General features: G+C 41.7%; 2 protein-coding genes across 6 annotated transcripts; one reads left to right on the plus strand and one right to left on the minus strand.

The window, feature by feature from the left end:
* Nucleotides 1–1,195: 1,195 nt before the first annotated feature.
* LOC113580188 (sodium- and chloride-dependent GABA transporter 2-like) lies at nt 1,196–12,313 on the minus strand. 4 transcript variants are annotated; one of them, XM_035528037.1, is made up of 17 exons: nt 12,222–12,313; nt 11,840–11,926; nt 11,201–11,415; nt 10,456–10,590; nt 10,036–10,176; nt 9,477–9,576; nt 8,340–8,402; nt 7,562–7,691; nt 6,796–6,930; nt 5,202–5,305; nt 4,980–5,104; nt 4,467–4,579; nt 4,205–4,342; nt 4,005–4,107; nt 2,952–3,052; nt 2,552–2,698; nt 1,196–2,120 (listed from the first exon to the last, which is right to left on the minus strand). In XM_035528037.1, exons 3-17 carry the CDS (start codon nt 11,391–11,393, stop codon nt 1,956–1,958), a joined length of 1,893 nt encoding a protein of 630 aa, XP_035383930.1. In that variant the 5' UTR covers nt 11,394–11,415; nt 11,840–11,926; nt 12,222–12,313; the 3' UTR covers nt 1,196–1,955. The 4 variants fall into 4 exon arrangements, with proteins under 4 accessions (XP_035383930.1, XP_035383929.1, XP_035383931.1 ...); XM_035528036.1 differs by having other exon boundaries at nt 2,552–2,809; XM_035528038.1 differs by lacking the exons at nt 1,196–2,120; nt 2,552–2,698 and adding an exon at nt 2,716–2,855.
* Nucleotides 12,314–12,557: 244 nt separating this feature from the next.
* LOC113580179 (protein mono-ADP-ribosyltransferase PARP11-like) lies at nt 12,558–16,615 on the plus strand. Of its 2 annotated transcripts, none has more exons than XM_027014556.2 (8): nt 12,558–12,726; nt 13,165–13,329; nt 13,446–13,566; nt 13,656–13,731; nt 13,873–13,945; nt 14,040–14,167; nt 14,426–14,577; nt 14,840–16,615. In XM_027014556.2, the coding sequence occupies exons 2-8, from the start codon at nt 13,165–13,167 to the stop codon at nt 15,154–15,156; spliced, it is 1,032 nt and encodes a 343-aa protein (XP_026870357.1). In that variant the 5' UTR covers nt 12,558–12,726; the 3' UTR covers nt 15,157–16,615. The 2 variants fall into 2 exon arrangements, with proteins under 2 accessions (XP_026870357.1, XP_026870358.1); XM_027014557.2 differs by having other exon boundaries at nt 14,426–14,559.
* The last annotated feature ends 1,272 nt before the right edge of the window (nt 16,616–17,887 follow it).

A 17,887-nucleotide genomic window follows, 5' to 3' on the forward strand; every position in this document is an offset into this window, starting at 1 on the left:
GGGATCATGGATCAGATATGTTATGGATCACATATGGAATCCACACTAAATCTGGCCTTTGACTTCCATTTGGACCTCTTATAAGACTTAAACCAGAACACCCCCATCCCAAGTAGGGTAAAACCCTATACTTCAAAATTTGCCAGCAATTTCCTATTACATAGCGATTTTGGAAAAACAACTGCAGCATGTTGGTGTCAGTAGCGCTTGTGTTTATGCTGTTCTGAGGTTTAACAAGGATGAGTTCCAACATATTCCGCACGTGTCTGTGGTTGCATGTTACCACCTCATTCCTGCCCTGCCTTAAACTGGACTGCACCTGACTTCTAGGTCACCATTCATCGTAAACACATTTTATCCTCCAAAAGGAGGATGGCACGCATGATGTTGTGGAAGTACTAACTGGGCCACTTATTGACATGCAGTGGTGTATTTTATCAAGGGCTGTGATTTCAGTGGCTTGTACCGACCTAAATGGAAGTGAGTACATGCCTGAAGAACATGATGCCATCACTGCTCACAGTGCACTGGATGAAACTGCACAATTTAACTGCAATGTATTGGACTATTTATACAAACTATAGAGCGTTATACACAAGTTATATAGTACTTAATGTTACACCATCGCTGTTACTGTGTAACTATACCATTCATTACAACGTTACATTTTCAGTAACAATTTTAACAACACACTGATATTCCGTTGACTTACATATGCATTGTTATATGTTATTTTCATAATGCATTAATGCATTATTATATACTATTATAACTATAACACACTGAAATCAGTGATATTGTTTAATGTAAGGCTTTAATAAAGATAACAGAAATACTGAGTAGTTCACACTGTACTCCTCCTCTAGGATAGCCTAAAGGCCCCCACTCCAAACTACCCCCCCCCCACCCATTCGGTCTTATCACCTTATTGGTGTACTGCGCCCTCCTAGTGACTAACAGGTGATACGGTCTGTTATGGTCTGATACAGTCTGAGTGGCCCTTTGTATTACACGGATGAGAGGCTCTAATGGGCCAATCATGATAAAGAGACAAAAACGATGGGAGGACTGCACTCTGTGTTGTGCACCACAGTGACTGCAGCTGGAAGTTTCTGGAAAGAAAAATAAACGTTAAAACTACATCTTTTATTTTCTCAGACTCCTCGGCAACTTCATTAAAAAAAAGGCAAAACTCTAAGAGTTATATCTGCATTGCTGTACATACAAAGAAGTTAGATCCATAACTGACAGGCATACTACAAATAGCTATGCAGATACTGTTTAATCACAAACATTATTTATTCTGAGCACTAAATCTATTACATGCACTAATATGGATGTCAACGTAAACACTGTTTTAACTAGTAGGAATTTTATAATGTTCTATAATTCTATAATGTCTGCAGTCTAAAAATTTGTGTAATGTGGCTCCGCTCATCCTTGGTTCGTTGCTAATTGCTCAGTGTCAGACCAGAGATGAAATGTTCTTCTGAAGAAATTCCCCTGAAATTAAACTGACATCATTGCACCAGTACTAATGACACCCATATTAGCAATATGCCCCAAAGATACATTTGTAAAACAAAAAAATAGAAAAAAAAATACAATAAAGAGAATAAACACAAAGGCAACTCTTTTCCATCGCTAATGTGAAATTAATCAGCTTTGCAGTCGTGGATTCAAACTAGGTCTTTCAGCTTCGGCTTTTCACCTTCAACAGCGGCTGTCCTCTGAAAAAGTGTCCAAATCCTAACATTTTCACACCACTGGACCTCTATTTGAAAATAATCATAAGCACCAGAATCAGTGTTGTGTCCTATCCCTGTTGTAGAAAAGTGCCAAATCTTTCAGAATTTTAGCCGCCATGTTGTCGACTACATAAGGTCTGTCTTGCTTGAGGTCGTGTGAACCCAGCCAGGAAGCTGTGGCTCCAGAGAGAAGTCAGATGTTGCACCTCAGACGCGAGAGGTGTCCTCCGCATGAGCCTTGACCTCGCTGTCGTCGCCTGGTCTGCCGAGTGACCCCTGCCTCCCGAAGACGATGACCCCGCACAGCATGAGGCGCGGTGCATGAGGCTGCAGCTGCCGCAGCTCCGGGGACGGTGAGATCACACGACGGTCCTGGCAGGGAGGTGGTGAAGAGAGAAGGAGAAGAAAGCGTCACTGAAACAAAAAACACGGCATTTGGCTGAATGTGCTAAGCCGGATTACATGCATTCGATGTGATTAACTGATGACTGAACTTAGAACGTGATTATACTGTTGTTCCTGAGCTGGTGAAATGACGCTATTGTATTGGGCACTACACTACAGTGGGAACACTTTATGCAAACATGTAATCAGAGTCCACAATTTAACTAAATGACCTGCAATAAATTATTTTTCAGTCGTCATGAAACATAAAACAGAAAAGAGAGTAAGAGACAGAGAGAGAGAGAGAGAAACAGAGAGAGATGGTCTCAAAGGGATTTGTTTCTAAATGGCAGGGGAATTAAAGCATGTATGGAAGGAAGCTGCTGTTTTTTGAGCTATTTTGTGCTTGGCACACTCACCCTTTTCAGGGAGACCAGGATGAAAGCAGGAATGCAGAGCATTGGCCCAGCGGTGAGCAGGCCGGCGACCACAAATGCCCAGCTGGGCATGAAGGTGCTGGAGGAGCTCAGTGGCTTGCTGCTGACCAGATCATACAGCAGTGTGGCCTGGGCAGCATCAGGACAGGACAGATGGAGAGAGGCGGAGGATGACAGTGGTTTGGGCGGAGCAAAAACAACTACCAGCCAACAGCGTCGCCTATGTCTCTTGTAGTTTATCTGAGTTACACAGTTATGGGGTGAGATATGGGGCATATCAGATGTTCTGTGGAGAAACAGCAAGAGAATGAGAGAGGAAGAGTAGCTCAGACAAAGAGATCAGGAGAGAGACAGAGAAAGAGAGAGAGAGATTTGTACTCACTCCACAGATGAATGGGGTCACGAACAGCCAGCAGTATTTTAGCACAGCAATCGGAGGGTATCCTATCATATCCTTGATGTTGTCATAGAAACGGTCCGCACCTGCAGTGCCATCCTTGTTATTTGTTTTCTTTTCTTTCTTCACGCAGTTTAGTTAATCAGATTCGGACATCTCTTCCAATTTAATTGAGAAATGCATTACATGCCATCTTTAGCCAGCCTTTATAAACATGGCCTTAATCAACCGCTGGCCATTGCAGGCACTCACCCTCTCTCCCCACTCACCACTTCTGTGGCTACTCAAACATACAAATCAATCCATCTGCGTGCAGTGCAATATCTACCCTAACCATGCAGCTTCCTATAGCATGCTTGAATGAAAATATATGCTCACCACTTTATTAAAAATAACTCCTGTGTGCTTACTCTCAGTGATTTCTTTTTAAAGTGCATCTATCTCTTGTAGGTGCATTTTACAAGTGTACGATTATAGGCTGTAGCCCATCTGACTTCGTGCACATATCATCAGCCACCCTCTGACCCCATCAACCACCAGGTCACAACCACTACTGGCCAGATGTTATTTTGGGTGCTGTGCCATTCTCAACACCAGCAGTGTCACCGTCATGGTGGGATAATAGAGAGCGCGAAACAAGGCAACGGGCAGGCCCGGATGTGCTGCTGCTGCTTTTCATGTTTCAGTGCCACGGCTGGGTTCCGATTGGTCCAGCATCCAGAAATATCCAGAAATAGTTGCAGCCCAGTGGTCAGAAGCTGACCGCAGATGAAGAGACTGAGGATGATTAACCCATAATTTGCATGGCAGCGGAAGCTCAAACTAGACACCTATCGGGTTTCTAATATGTGTTTCTGATAAATGAGTGAGCTGGGACTTTTGTAATACACAAACGCTTTGTAGCTTTTTCTGTAAAAATAATCTGGACAAATAACACTCTAACTGTACACCTACAGGGTACCAGGGGGTGAGTGTATACCCTGTTATCCATGTGAACAATTTAATCCATATAATAATCCTTCTCTTCAAGGAGCTCACCATAGACCCAGGCGATGACGATGGACTCGAAGCAAGCGATGAAGAGCAGGTTCGTTCCGCTGGGGCCGTACCTATCGACCAGTTTAAAGAGGTGGATCCCTCCCTGGGCGAGAGGCATGGGTTCAGCAGAGGCAGGGCTGTGACACCAGACCACCCTCAAACACAGGCACAGTCAAGCACAGTACCAGGTGACCCAGTACCTGCGTGATGAGAGGAAGCCCCAGCAGGAAGCAGATCACAGCGATAACCAGCACTAGTATCTCCCTGCGCTTCGGTTTCCTCAGAACTCCAGGGAACAGATCCGTGAGCGCTGTGGCCAGACTCTCCACACAAACAAACTGACACACACACACACAGTGTTCATACACTATGATGTACATTTGGTGTTAGGTGTGAATATACATTTCTGATGTAACTATGCGAAGATACATCTTGAGTCAGACATGGACGTAAATAGCATACCTGACTGTCTAGTCCTAAGAACAGTATCATCAGGAAGAACAGAACAGACCAGAACTGAGGACCCGGTAAGAGAGATAACGCCTTTGGATATGCTATAAACGCCAGGCCTGGACCTGCAAGACAGTTCAATACAAATCCAGATGTTGTTTGCATGGAACATTTTACTACGATAATCCTTGGCAAGTCAATATATTGACTCGATATGCTAATCACTCATAATGATAATGTTATCATTGCAAATGATAATTGTTAGTATATTTACTTTCCAATCTGCATTCTTGAAACACTATATAAAACATAGTAGATTTTTAATTACGTTTTGGCATGGTGAAGTAACTAAGGGTTTGAATTGATCTAATCCTATTAGACAGAGAGTAACTAAATCTGATGTGCTAGGCTGGGGTGCCATCTGGTGGCTGAAAGTAGTACATTACTAGCTAGCACAGCCACAATGGCTTATTGCTGTACAAACAATTCAGAAAGTAGCATCTGGTGTCATAATTAGAGGCCTACCAGAACGCACTATGTCCTCCATTGGCAAGTCCAGCTCATGACACATGTAGCCAAGAACAGAAAACACAGCAAACCCTGCAAAGATACTGGTGGCACTATTCAAGGCACAGAGAGCTACGCAGTCTCTGTGGAATACAGAACACACACAACTCTTGATCAAATGAATGCACACACACTGCAGACAACAGGAGTGTTTCAAAGTCATACAGAGGGTCTACTGACTTGTAGCAGTTGTTCTGGTATTTGTTATAGCTGCCCAGTGCAGTGAGGACCCCCTGACACACAGCATAGGAAAACAAGACCTGAGTCCCAGCTTCAAGCCATACCTAGAGAAAGCGAGAGAGAGGGGAGAGAGAGAGAGAGAGAGAGAGAGAGAGAGAGAGAGAGAGAGAGAGAGAGAGAGAGAGAGAGAGAAATGGGATCATGGTAATCATGGCTGTGTGTGGTGGGCCTCATCTGACACCAGCAGCATGTGAGAGGGGGGCAGTATTTCCCTCAGGCCAGAGCCACCACATCTGGCAAGCATTAGCAGTAACAGAGAGCTGGCAGCCACCCATTCTGTCTCTGCACACAGCTTTGTTTGTGAGTGAGTGAGTGAGTGAGTGAGTGAGTGTGTGTGTGTGTGTGTGTGTGTGTGTGTGTGTGTGGGGTCTCTCACTAGTACGCTGGAGCCTAGCTGGAGGCCAACTCCCTGAGCAAGTAAGATAGCACTCAATGTACAAACTGTGACCACTAAATAACCCTAGACTTGATCCTACTCTCTCTCCTTCCTCTCTGTCCCTCTCTCATTCTCTCTCCCTCTCTCTCCCTCTCTCCCACTCACAGTGTATCCCCATATCCATCTCTCCCTCTGTATCTGCCTTTTGTCAGACCTCCAGCAAGTGAATTCTTGCTCGCTGCTCCCCCTCCCTCCAGCGCAGACAGTTTGTTCTGATGTAAAACAAAAATCGCCTCCACGCCCTCGCCTTTCGCTTTGTCTCTTGTCGTGGCTTTTAAAGGCTCTTGAAAAGGAAGCACCCAGAGTAGCACAAAGGCAAGCTCCCACCACAAAGACAACATTGTTTGCAGCCAATTTTTAGATAAAGATTTCTCCCATTGAGCACTGTAATAAAGGAAATACTGTGTGCTTGTTCGCTGTTTAAAGGAAATGTACATATGCTTTTTGTCAGCATGTGGTGGGGCAAGGCAGCCCGAAGAGCCCTGGAGGGAGAAAAGCCGCTGGAACAAAATAAGTGTTATTGGCTCCCGAAAGGTCAGTGAATGGCCGCGAAATCCCATACTAGGAATCCGAGGCTCTACAGATGGGGGTGGGGGGTGGCGGGGGTCAGTGGACAGGGAATATGGAAATAACCCGCTGTAATGGAGCACATTCTGTGTTTAGGGGCTGATCAAAGCTCCTGTGTGGGAAATGCTGAGAACAGTGCTCATAAGTGAACAGATGCTGTTAAGTGATGCTTAGACTCTGTTGCATGCTTTGGTTTTTAAAACATCTAAGGCACATTGCTAATGCTCGGAGCCTGTAGAGTTGTCCTTTGACTTTTGATTAAATGCAGCATCATATAGATCATTTCACTGGGTGATGGAGGAAGCTGAGATGTCAAAGCTGTTGGCATGTAAGAGGAAATTAGATACGAATGCGCCCGGGGAATCAGAGATTCTGGCAAGACCGAATACCCTCTGGGAATGGGGTAACTCCGCAATCCAAACAGCACAACGAAACATGACTCCTATTGACCACCTCCAGCTACCCCACAAAACGCACACACGCACGCTCATGTACAGGCCCACACACACACAAACACACACACTCACTCACCTCAGGTTTGGAGAGCTTGGATATATCTGGGTACAGGTAGTATGTGATGCCTGCCCCAGCGCCAGGTAGAGTCACTCCTCTGAAGAACAGAACCAGCAGCATGAGGTATGGAAACGTTGCCGTGAAGTAGACCACCTTACAGAGATACACACACACACACACACACACACACACACACACAGAGAATTACCATACACAGACATAGATTCAAACACATTATCTATATTATTCCTGAGTTTATTCATATTTGTAATATTTTATGATCACATTTTAATATAATATGGGGTAGGGCGGCAACTATTCAATAAGATAATATTTTAAAAAATGACTGGCAATGAATCATGTTGTTTAATAACTTCTTAATGATGTGGGCATGACCCTTTTCATTAATGTGAATGAAGGAGGAACAGTACAGCTAGACAGACCACAGTACAGTGCAGGCTTGTTCTTAACCCACAAAGTTAAAAAGGTGGAAACATTTCACATGGTTACGGCTGTTTCACGTGTAGTGATGATCATACACAGGGTTACTTTTGATTCATTTGTGGTCAATTGTTGTTCCTTTATTATCTGTACACCTCTCACACTGAACACACTGAGTAAAATAATGTTTTTGGGACCAACACAGATGAACTGCATTGAGCTTTTTGATAAACATCATTTTTTGCAAAGATGAATGTTTGTGTGTGTGTGTGTGTGTGTGTGTGTGTGTGTGTGTGTGTGTGTGTGTGTGTGTGTGTGTGTGTGTGTGTGTCTGTCTGCTGACCTTGCCTGTGGACTTCACTCCTTTCCATATGCAGAAATAGCAGATAGTCCAGGCGAGCAGAAGACAGAGTGCTAGATCATAGTGTGGTGGACCCAGGAAATCCTCATTTACTACGCGTTGCACACGATGCCTGATCACACAAACACACACACACACACATACACAAATAAAAAGTGTTCCCATGTACGTCCTCTCCATAATGAACACACCAAACACAGTTATACTAATGAAGGGATGATGTGTAGTGATGGTCAGGCAAGACTGCAGTGAAGACAACCGCATTAATTTAAGTAATCTGCTCTGAAATGGGGAAAGGCAGAAACAGTGCGTGTTAGTGTCTATACTTCATACACAGCCTTTACCCACAAACAGATCACAGACACAAATGTTGGCAAGACGGTTGCAGTTGTTTACTTCCCCAGTTTAATTCTGAGGGCCCTAATTCAGAACTGAAGGAATGATAAACATGTTCTCATCAGGCTGTCTAGGATTAATGTCCCAATTTTCCAACCACATGTGCAATTAGGAATATATTATGTAGGGGAGCAGATAAAAAGTGCCTTGTGAAATGTCTTTCTAAGAAAAAGCAATGAAATGATTTAGAATCTAAGAGAATGTTTGGGGAGAGAAAGTAGTTTTAATAATAACTTTATTGGAGGAATTACTTAGGCATGTATTCTTATTGGGCCGGACTTGAGCTGGTAAAATGAATGCTTATTAGAAATGATATTATAAATGATGTACTACCACACAAGAAGAGTAGCAATGTTGAACTTACAGCCAGAACTCCTCCTCGGGGGAGACCACTGCCTGCTGCAGTGCTTCAGAGAAGTTGGAATGGCTGCCAGTGGAAAACAAGGCACAAAGGTCCCATATAAATGTAGGTAATGAGTTGATATCCCAGTCAGTTCTAATTTGCCAAGGATTTAAATAAGAATTAAATCATGGGATTTAAAATTATTCATAACTACGTTCTTATCAAATCAAGTTTTAGCATGAAAAATTGACTGGCATGGTATACTACTCGTACAACTCATATAATGTGTTCGGACGGGTTGAAAAGAAACTTATGCCACAGGTCTGCTCAGACCACGAAAACACAGATAATAGTCATTATAACCTCACTACTTACCAGGGGTTGAACTGGACTACAGTCGCATAATAGAGGAGGACCATACGTATCATATGAATGATTCCACTATGGATACAGCAGTGTTTAACCATTCCACAGAAGGTAAGGTGGCAAACAAATCATTACACTGAGAACGAGCTCTTGACCAGCATTGGAATATGCCATTGAATTCCAAACAGCAGCCACCAGCAGTGGACGGCATGAACCTGTCCGCCATGAACCCGTCCACCACCAGCGGACAGTATGAACCCGTCCACCACCAGCGGATGGCATGAACCCGTCCGCCTTGAACCCGTCCGCCACCAGTGGACCAGTGCTCTGCAGACGGCTGGCAGTGTACATCCAAATGGAGGCTGCCTGTGGAAACCACCTGTCCTTTGTGCTAAATTAGATCATAACTGCTGCAATTCCTCTATATAACCTGCCGCGCATGAAAAGCCAGAAAACACCTTAGCAAGTCAATTATCCAGTTTCCTACAGGAGTCTCACAATGGGAAACTATTTAAAAGGATTTGATTCTTACGTGGTTTATTTAGCACTGATGTAAATGCCTTCACAGATTCTGAATTTCAGCATATTAATAACTGTTTCAGTTTCAAGTCCAAAAGGCTGAAGTACAGAGCCAACACAACAACAAAAAAAACTCTGTCCATTTACCTTTAAACTGCATTAACCTCACTTATTGTATATGCATATGCTCACATTGAATGTAAACGCACATTTTGTAGATGTGTTCATATAACTGAGCTTGGTAAGCGTGTCCTCAGCTGCAGATGCGATTACCTGGAGATGAGAATATCGCTGTAGTTATCTGTTTTGTTGTAGAGGAAGATCCAGCCTGCATTGGGTCTGTGCATGCTTTGGTTGTAACTGTGACAATCGACTGCAGACAATGCAGAGGAAATGTCAGAGTCAACAACTTCCAGTGGAACACAGCAGATGGTGGAATGGTGAGGTGACCTTTCCTGCATGATTGTAAATACTTATCAGTCTTCCCAGATTATGCAGACTGATCTAGGATCTGTCTGTATAATTATATATTATATATTTGCCCTTTTACGGGGTACAAAAGGGCAAACCCTAATCCTACATTAGCTTGTGGGCTATTGTGTATATTTCGAAGAGGGGATTACAGTTCTGCAGCCTGTTCAACAGGAGCAGGGATGTACTGGAGTCTGTGTAGCAGACTAACAAACGTAAAGACTCTCATACACAGAATGCCAGTATATGATCATCTTCAGAGCAGTGCTGCATGTCTCACTGAAAAGAATAATCCACATATGACTGTCTCACACACTGCATCTTCCCAACTCTGTCACATATATGCACTACTGATGTGTACCTGTGTTCCACTCCTGGGAACAGGAGGTCCAGGGGAGCGGGCTCTGGAAGCAGCTGAAGAGGTAGAAGAGCGCCCAGGCCAGGACCACAATGTAGTAAATGTTGAGGTATATGACTATCACCTGAGAGGCAACCCCAATCCCTGCAAACACCACATGTAGACCCTTAAAAGCATGCTCAGAATGTTATACTTCTTTCACATCATTACACTCCATTCTTATTATTTAGTTATTAATCTTGTGGCACATTATTCAGTAACTAGTGTCAACTATTCAATAACTACCTTGAAACTAATGTATGTTGTTACAAGAATATGAAATCGGGTGGCTTGGCCATGTCAATGGTTCAGTTAACACATTAAGTGCATGTTTACCAGACAATTTAGTTTTTCTTTTCCTGTTTTTTTAAACAAATAAACTACCTTCAAACATAGGGCAGATTTTCCTCCAGGCAGTAACCCCTCCTTGACTAGTGTATTGGCCCAAAGCAGTCTCCAGGAAAAAGATGGGAATGCCACAGAACACGAGGAAGACAAAGTATGGGATGAAGAATACCCCTACACACAGACAGAGCAAACACTGATGTTATTTACATCAAATTATTTCTACTGTGAACATTAACAAAGTTAGGCAAACACTAGGAAAATACACCTACAAAGCCCTGCAAAAACATTTCTCAGCTATAGATAGATAAATAAATTACATAATTACATAAAAGCTTCCCTTAACAGACAAGCACAGACAAGCACAGACAAGCACAGCTTTTGTCCATGCTTGACTGTGTCTGGGCATGCACTTTTCTTTATCATGAGGGTTTCAAAAAAGCATAAACCCACTGATGGCTTCTAAAACCTCACTGAATTAGGTCAAAACTGTTTGCTTTTGTAATGTGCTGCATCTTAGATATTAATCCCCCCAACCCCTCTACACACGCACACACACACACCCACACACACCCACACACACTCACACGCACAGACATGTTAGTATGAAATGATAACAGCTAAAAAGTCTACAGCAATTCACTTGCACCTGCCTGCTACTCTCTCTCTCTCTCTCTCTCTCTCTCTCTCTCTCTCTCTCTCTCTCTCTCTCTCTCTCTCTCTCTCTCTCTCTCTCTCTCTCTCTCTCTCTCTCTCTCTCTCTCTCTCTCTCTCTCTCTCTCACCTCCTCCATTCCTGTAGCACAGGTAAGGAAAGCGCCACACATTTCCAAGGCCTATGATCTCCCCAGCCATGGACAGTAAGAACTCAGTCTTGTTGGCCCATTTCTCTCTGGGCTCCAGTCCTTTGGCCTGGTTCCGCTTCAGAGGGTCATCAGCAGCTCTAAGGGGAGTGTCTTCCCCTCTGCTCTGTTCCATAATGTCTCTCCTACTCTCCCTCCTACACACACAAGCACACACTCACGCTACAATTGAAACTCAAATTGTCTTGTATTTAAGTTAGATACTTACTTTTTGTTTTGATACACACACGTCCACTCAAAAACATTACACATACAGATACCTAATGTGCTTATTAACGCTCTCTGGCTATTTTATTCTCTGCTGATCAGTCAGAAAACACTGAGTATGTGGGGCTGGTTAAACTGAAATATTTTTAACGTGTTATACAACAACAAAAAATCCTTACAATAATAATCAACGCACAAAATACGTTAGTGTTACAAAACGTTATGCTATCTCTGTATAAGAACATGCAACGCGCGCATTAACAAAATATATCAGACACAACAACTCGTAACAAACGTCTTTGGAGTCTCTGAATGGCGTGTAAGACAAGAAAGAAAAGAGTATTGCAGATTTACCGGGATTTTCAGCGGCTCCTTATAAGGGTGCTCAGTGGAAATGAACGCGCACAAGTCGACGGCGCTCCTAAAGTTCGCCAGGCGGCTCTGGGAATGCCATGAAAACAGCGTAAGAGGGCGTGTAGAGAGATGCCTTGCGAGAGACATGTACCACTCAGTCGTTTTTAACGACTCTAATTCTAAACAGTCGTTAAAAACAACTGAGTGGTAAATGTCTATATATATATATAGACATTTACCACTCAGTTGTTTTTAACGACTGTTTAGATTACATAATGTATATAATGTATATACATAAATTACTTTTATGTATATATTACATACATATATATATATATACATATATTTATAGAAATATTGAAACATACATAACATAGTTTACCTTTTGGAGAGCTTTTAAGATGACAGCTCCTAAATCCATTGTTTACTTCCTCGCACCCCTTGTTTCCACACACACACCTAATAGTTCCAACAAGAACCTTGCTGCTTTATTTCAAATAACCCTAAACCTATTGTTGTTGTTTAGTCCAAAAACCAAAACGTAACGGGATAACATTTTGAAAAGCCAGTTAAAAGTTTGGAGAAATCTAACCCTGACTTAATGAAATGTTATTTAAATAACTGTAATTAATTAAACATTTATATTGAATGTATTGTCGAGATTTTTACTTGAACACCGTTAAGCATTTTTTTTTTTGCGGAGTGACGTAATGATGGCGTACACGGAAGTAACAGATAAACAATAACAGGCTGCCGAGGAAACTGAAACTTGATTAATAATTAAATTAGCCGTGGACGGGTGCTTTTAACACAAGGTAGATGTAGACGTTAGAAAATAAACCGAATCAGTCACGTCAAGTCAAGTGGTATAAAATACGTTAGACAAGGTAAGCTGGCCGGTTAACGCAATGCAGCGTAGAGGCTGTTCGTTACAAGGCTAAACTAAGCTAAGCTAAAATAAGGTAGCTGATAACTTCACTAACGTTAACGGGTTTATTGGTCTGATACCATCGCTAACGTTAACGAGTTTATTGGTCTGATAACGTCGCTAACGTTAACGGGTTTATTGGTCTGATAACTTCACTAACGTTAACGGGTTTATTGGTCTGATAACTTCGCTAACGTTACCGGTTTATTGGTCTTATAACTTCACTAACGTTGACGGGTTTATTGGTCTGATAACTTCGCTAACGTTACCGGTTTATTGGTCTGATAACTTCACTAACGTTAACGGGTTTATTGGTCTAGCTGGCTTGTTTTTTGTTTTTCTGATTCAGGTGTCACGGATGTTAAGTGGCTAATTGGGTTTGTTTGTTTTTTCATAGATGCACTGCTCGACAAACGACAAGTGTGTTCAGCAACACCTGGAGAACACCATGTTTCCCACCAAGATCTCAGAAGAAGAGACTTGTGAAGAGGAAATGGATACGTCAGAACCGAACTGGCACTGGTTCTACCTCGCAGAGTGTGGGGTGTGGCATATGTTTGAAGTACGTATCGCCCCTGATTATGCTTAGTCTGCAACGTGTTTGAGAATCGGACTAAACATTCCACAGGCTTGGCACGCTCAGCCTGCTTAGCAGCTGCACGTTTGTGTTCTCTGCAGACTGATCCCAGTGCAGGATGTTCAGTGACCAGCGATCAGATTGAACAGAACTACACCAGAAATCAACATGGTTCCATGGACTTCTATACACCCAAATATACATACAGATTAGATTTTTCAGGTGGGATACAAAACTGATCAGAAGAATGATTTAATATGAGATTTCCGGGGTGGTTGATCTTGTGTGTGTTCTGTACCTTTGCTTTCTAGTTATGAAACAGATCAATGTTACAACTGGGAAACAGAGACCTATAAAAAGGGCCCTGCATTCCGTCACTGGATTTAGGTAATCTGTGTGCACAAACATCATTCTTATAATTGTAGTTTCTGTGGGCTTTATCCAAAAGCTCAGCAGTTTATATACTCTGTTTTACTATCACCTTGCTAATATTACATTACAACTGACATTTCTGTCATTTGTGCTCAGATTCATCTGTGATAACCTGGCTCTTCCAGTACCGTGTCACTGGGAAAGAGTTAACACCGATGAGCCATATCAGGTACACACCTGTATGTGTATGTGGGTGAACAGATAAAGATGTTACAGTGATGTGAAAATGTTTGTCGTCGCATTAACAATTGTTTGTCTGTTAGCTCATCTCTCTTTGCAGAGACACGTTTGAGTACAAAGAAGTAGCCAGGCTGTTTGAGAGGACCATGGTCCAGCCTATCAAATCCATCCAGAGAATACAGAACCTGGACCTGTGGGAGTTTTTCTGCAGGTTTACACCTCATTTGCTTACTTCAGCAGTTTCCATTCTAATCATACCAACATTTCTGATGAGTTAAGCACAACATGCTGTGATCTTTATGTGCCCGTTTGTCGATGCTTATGGTAAAGGATTTTAAATAATTCCTAATTATATTATTGGGTTACAAAATTACTACCTCTATTGTGCTAAAAGTACACATGATGAAGGTTGATCTGTAACTGCTTTTAATTATGTTTTTCCCCTCCTTTTATTTGCATTTTGCTAAAGGAAAAAGGCACAATTGAGAAAGATTAAACGTGTTATAGACATTGAGGAGCGAATGCTGTTTCATGGGACAGGTCATAGTAACATCCAGGCCATATGCACGTACAACTTTGACTGGCGGCTAACAGGAAGCCACGGTGACGTCTATGGCAAAGGTCCAGGGGTTTTTGTGAGCTATATGAAATTAGCACATGCCACTGTCCTTTAAATAAGTTTTTCAGTTTTTAATAATTGTGATTCTTCTCTGTTAATATTCATTTATACTAAGCAAAAGGAGGTTTTAGCAATAAACTTGACCAAATAGATTTTTTTTTTTTTGGACTAGGATTATACTTCAAATGGTTTACCACAGTTCAAGCAACTTTTGAACAACTCCTTGGATACATATGATATTGAACATCCTCTCTTTGTCTACAGGAAGCTATTTTGCTCGTGATGCCAAGTACTCTAGCAAGTTTTGCCACTCGACAAGCAAGCATAACTTCACCCTGCAGAGGCATGGTCTGGCCCCTCCCATCTTCCAATCTGAGCCTCCATACAAGTGCATGTTCCTGGCACGGGTGGTCGTGGGCGAGTACACTGTGGGCCACCCACATTTCTGCCGCCCACCCTCCAAAGACCTGAGCATATCCAACTTCTTCGACAGCTGCGTGGATGACTTGATGAACCCCAAGATCTTTGTCATATTTGACAGCAACCAGATCTACCCGGAGTACCTTATCGAATTTTACTGACATCAGAGGATGAAGGAAGCAATCCATCATCTGGACTTTCTAGTTTTAACCAATGAGTAGGAACAGTTGGTCAAATTAAAAAAAAAAAGAAGAATGTGTGGGAGTACGCCTGGAGACGTTACATGAAGCGTCATGACTGTTCTGTGAAACGGTGCCAAATTTAAGGTGTGTAAGAAAGAGCGTTGTCAGACAACAGGTTAGAAACGGGGCCTTCAAATGCAGACTGCCTCCTAGGTCTTAGTATGTTCTGTATATGTGCACAAATCTCCAGTCCATGCATTCAGTGTGTACAAACCACCTGCACAATTTGTTTGTTAATTTTTTTTGTGTGAGGGTTAATTTATACATTTCATTAATCTACCTCACCGTAATTCTACCTCATTGTCATGCACACCACAAGCCATTGGATAGGCTTCCTTGTCATTTAATGTGCATCTTTCGGTAGGAATACCACCATCCTTTACGGTGGTCAGCAACAGCAATGCCTTTAGGAATAACTACTCACCAAAACACTTTCCTCTGGGAGGTGTTGGCATCTAATATGTGGGTTTCCCTGGGACTGGTTGTAAAACAAAAATCACTGCTTTGACCAAAACAGAAAACTAAGGATGAAACCATTATACATGATTTCAAATTGAAGCCACAATACACAAATCAGCATGCATTCAGACATCCGTGATACTGTACATGTACATTTAATGGTCTGTATATATGTGTATATTAGAAAGATATTGTCTTATGTGTGTGTGCATGCATATGTGTGCTTGTCGCATATGAGTTGGGTACATTAATTTTTAGACTGTGTAATGTACTCAATATTAATGTGTACATTTTCATAAAGTGCTTTATATAAATAATAGTTTCACATAAAGAATAGTTTATTTAGCAGACATCTATAAGGTCCATGAACAGTGTGGTGGTTCTTTGGGCCAGAGCACGTGAGGTAGGCACCTCCTCATACTCTCATACTCTGAATTATCAGTGCCTTTCCAATGAAAAAAAAAACATCAGCCTTTACCTCCTTTTTGAATAATCAGATATTTTAGATTTTTTGTTTTTGCACAGCCTTTTACATTAAAATGCTGAAATATGCTTTATTTAGACTTCCCTTGGCAACTAGTTTGAAAGTTTTTTCGCGTGAGAATACAACAAAACATATACTGCCTAATAAATGGAAGAAACGGTTTAGAGACCGTGTTATTTTAAATAGAGGGCAGAAACCTCTAGCCTGTAACTAAAAAAAAAAATCTCATGTTTTTTTGCAAGGGGAAGTTTAATACGAGCTTGCCATATGGGACTAGAACATGTACACGGATTGTTTTGACAAGCAATCCGCGCTTTAGCGATTAATGGTCAAGTCATCCGCGCTTGAAATGTTGATTCGCCTATACGCGCGATATTACGGTATTTTGCTTGCCATGTACTAACTCCCTAATAAATATTTTTGAAGAGCTTTAGACACACGTTTATAAAAACAAAAAGTTTACTTGATTAAAATATATAATTCAGAAAGTTTAAATCATAAGCTTAACAGCACTTAATAACGGGTAAATGTGGTTACTTTATAAAAATATGTGTAGAAGAAGCACTGCTGCTGTACAAATTGCTGGCAGGTATACTTTAACTGGATATTGCATCAAAACAATTCGTAATATATTTAAATAGCTTAATAAGCACTGTTCAAAATGCTTTTCCTATGTAATGTTTCTCAGAAGTGTATCATAGAGTTTGACTGCCAGCTCAAACAGGGGCTATTACTACTGCAGTATTGCAGATGTGCAGGGGAACTCCAGGGCTGATACATCCCATTCCACTGTCAACTGAGTGGCCCTTGGCTATCACTAGAGTTGAAAGGATTCTACTGCACCAGTTTTTATACATACACACATTTTTATCCATATTGAAATCCTTGTATCTTTAATGGGGTTTGAATGTTTATTTATGAAATTATGGTTACCTGTTTCTCAGAATATCATCATAATGCCAAAACAATTCCACTACCACCCAAGAGTGGTAACCGTTGCCTATCACATCTGCAAGTGGGCAGATGCTACTATACCATTTTTCCAAAAATCCATATAAAATTCCTAATATTGTTATTGGGGCTTAGAGACAGTATGATTATCTATTATTCAGAAATTTCCCTTAATGCCAAAACCTGTCACATAAGGGTGTGAGCCCTTGGCTATCACCAGTGTAAGTTGGGACAGATTCTACTGTACCATTATTTTCATAAATCTAATTTAAAGTCATACTGCCTTTATACAAAGTAATAGTCTCCTTTCAAATAGGCACATTTTGAACATCCCTTTCTCAAAGGTTTAGTATAACGCTAAAGGAGCCCTAAGGACCCTCTGATTCCTGTTCAGCAGGGTTGTCATGTCCCCGTGAAGCAGTGTTTGTTGTTAGAAATGGTACAGCGCAGCCTCCACTGCTGATAGTCACAGTCTACTACTCTTATATGGTAGATGAATTGTTTTGGCATTATGGGAAATATCTGAGAAGTAGCTAACCAAAATCAGCCAAAACAATATGAGTATATTAATTCACCTTAAGATATTGTGAGTTTAATATGGATTTATGAACAAATAGTGCAGTAGAATCTGCCCAGAGTTGTTTTGGTAATAGCCAAAGGCTTCCACTCTTGGCTGGGAGTGGAATTGTTTTGGCATTATAGGAAAATTCCTAGAAATAGCTAATAGCCTATTTTCACTGTATGAAATGGGCATTT

The sequence above is a fragment of the Electrophorus electricus genome, chromosome 7, assembly GCF_013358815.1.
Source record: "Electrophorus electricus isolate fEleEle1 chromosome 7, fEleEle1.pri, whole genome shotgun sequence".
NCBI lineage: Eukaryota > Metazoa > Chordata > Actinopteri > Gymnotiformes > Gymnotidae > Electrophorus > Electrophorus electricus.

Excerpts from the sequence above, each read along its gene's own strand:
- LOC113580179 (XM_027014556.2), top strand. The coding sequence starts at position 13,165 with ATGCACTGCTCGACAAACGACAAGTGTGTTCAGCAACACCTGGAGAAC. Across the intron at positions 13,330-13,445 it reads GGGTGTGGCATATGTTTGAA|ACTGATCCCAGTGCAGGATG; the intron begins GTACGTATCGCC and ends TGTTCTCTGCAG. Across the intron at positions 13,732-13,872 it reads CATTCCGTCACTGGATTTAG|ATTCATCTGTGATAACCTGG; the intron begins GTAATCTGTGTG and ends ATTTGTGCTCAG.
- LOC113580188 (XM_035528036.1), bottom strand. The coding sequence starts at position 11,393 with ATGGAACAGAGCAGAGGGGAAGACACTCCCCTTAGAGCTGCTGATGAC. Across the intron at positions 7,692-8,339 it reads CCCGAGGAGGAGTTCTGGCT|GCATCGTGTGCAACGCGTAG; the intron begins GTAAGTTCAACA and ends TTGTGTGATCAG. Across the intron at positions 3,053-4,004 it reads CGTCATCGCCTGGGTCTATG|GTGCGGACCGTTTCTATGAC; the intron begins GTGAGCTCCTTG and ends ATGGCACTGCAG.